Raw genomic sequence first — 1,840 nt, 5'->3', positions numbered from 1 at the left:
GGGACAGCAGCAGATGGAGGCGACAGGGCACGGCTGGACAGCAAGTGGGCCTTAGAGGGGAAACAATAAGTCTGTGGCGCGTTGTCCCGGCTCCGGGAGTGCAGGAGCCACCATCAACCAAGCCCCGTCTGTGCCAAGCAGCCTGGAGGAGCCCCAGGGTCACCCCAGGGCCCGGGCAGCCCCTCTCCCCGTCCCCTGGAGAACGTGCGCGGAGCCTGCGTGGGAAGCAGTGCAATGAGCTGGGCCAATTCTGGAGCTGCCGCAGCTGGGGAAGCCCTAGGCCCCGAATCCCTTCTGCAGGGGAAGGCGTCACCATGGGGCCTGCTCCTCTGAGGGGGCATGACCCGGCTCCCAGCTCCCCCTTGCTGGGGCAGCCCTCCCTCCCTCCCCGTTGCGGGGGCTGGAGAGTGTCCAGGGGCTGGAGGCAGGCCCCCCCCCTCACATGACAGAGCAGCTTTTCGCCTTTTCCTTCTTGAAGGTGGAAGAGATGAGTTCAGAGCGGCTGGGCAGGTGCAGCAAGCGCTTGGAGAGGCTGCGTGTGGGACTCTTAGGGGGCGGGGGGCTGCCCTTGCTCAGGCAGACGCCGGAGGCCGTGCGGAAGATGCTATGGACGCTTTTCTCCGAGGTGAAGGCGGAGCACTCCAGGTAGCTCTCGGCTCCCAGCTGCTTGGCCACAGCGCAGCCCTACAACCCGAGCAAAGAGAGAGATGAGGGGGCACCAGGAGGGGAAGGTCCTGAACACCACAGCAGACCACTCAAGCCAGAGCCAGGTCCTTCCAGGCTGGGGCAAGAAGGCAGGACGCTGGCACTCACCTGCTCGTAGGAGACGGGAGCCTGCTTCTGGTGGGACAGCTCCAGGAGAGTGCTCAGGTCGGTTCGCAGGTCCGTCTTGCAGCCGATCAGCAGCACCCGGGTGCTGGGGCAATAGTCCAGGATTTCTGTCTTCCACTGCAGGGACCATGGAGGGGAGAGGAGGGGGTCAGGGAGCCCTAGGCCAACACCCCTAAGCCCTCCCTGGTACCACCCCAGTGCTGCCCTGGCTAATGAAGGAACTACACTCCGCTCCAGGGGTACAGGGGCATTCCTAGGTGCTGAGCCTGGCCCCATCAGACCCCTGGGGAAGGGGTATCAGACCAGAACCCTCCACCCCTGCAGATGAGGCCACGTAAGTGGGGGGTGAGGCGTTACATCTAGCCCACGGCAGGACCAGCCCCTAATGCTAGAAGGGAGCAGCAAGTGGCTAATGCAGAGGACCTGCCCCCCCCCCCCCACAAGCAGCAGCAAATGAGGGGCTACCTTCCCCCCCCCACTTTCATCCCCACTCCAGCCCAGTCCCATGGCACCAACCATCCCTTTAAAATCAGGCCACCCCCCGAAGATAATCAGATGGGCACAGAGCCTGCCCAGAGGGCACTTCTGCCCCTCTTCAGGGTCAGCCCCAAGACTCTCCTGCCCCAGGGGCAAAGACCCAGGCCTGGGGGGGTGAGCATCACCTTCTTGAGGGTGCTGTCCAGGGTCTCGGGGCGGCTGATGTCAAAGCAGAGCAGGACGGCGTCTGAGTCGCTGTAGCAGAGCGGGCGCACGTTGTCGTAGTAGGGGGACCCTGCGAGGGAGGGCAGGAGTCACTGGGGGGTGCTGTGGGCTGGCCTATTGCCCCCACTGGGCCCCAGGGCCAGGTTGTGCCCGGCAGCCCAAGTTCCCTCCTGCCTCCCTGCAGATTTTTGGGAAATGGCTCCTGTGCCATTTATATAACCACCACCCCCCGCTCCCTCCCCTTGCAGCACCAAGCTTGCCAGGCCTGGGGAGGGGGGCAGTGGGTGCCCACCCGGGGAGCAGCAGG

General features: G+C 64.7%; 1 protein-coding gene across 1 annotated transcript; it reads right to left on the bottom strand.

Moving 5' to 3' along the window:
* Positions 1-6: 6 nt before the first annotated feature.
* Positions 7-1,622, bottom strand: RND1 (Rho family GTPase 1; the record flags this gene model as incomplete). The annotated part of the gene is made up of 3 exons (XM_019556391.1): positions 7-684; positions 814-948; positions 1,494-1,622. Coding segments are annotated over 3 exons (510 nt in total), but the record flags the coding sequence as incomplete, so codon positions are not given.
* Between the last annotated feature and the right edge of the window lie 218 nt (positions 1,623-1,840).

Source organism: Crocodylus porosus, unplaced genomic scaffold (genome assembly GCF_001723895.1).
Source record: "Crocodylus porosus isolate Cpor-Errol unplaced genomic scaffold, CroPor_comp1, whole genome shotgun sequence".
In the NCBI taxonomy this organism is placed as follows: domain Eukaryota; kingdom Metazoa; phylum Chordata; order Crocodylia; family Crocodylidae; genus Crocodylus; species Crocodylus porosus.
The sequence above is the reverse complement of the archived record's forward strand: the minus strand, read 5'-3'. Positions and strand labels throughout refer to the sequence as shown.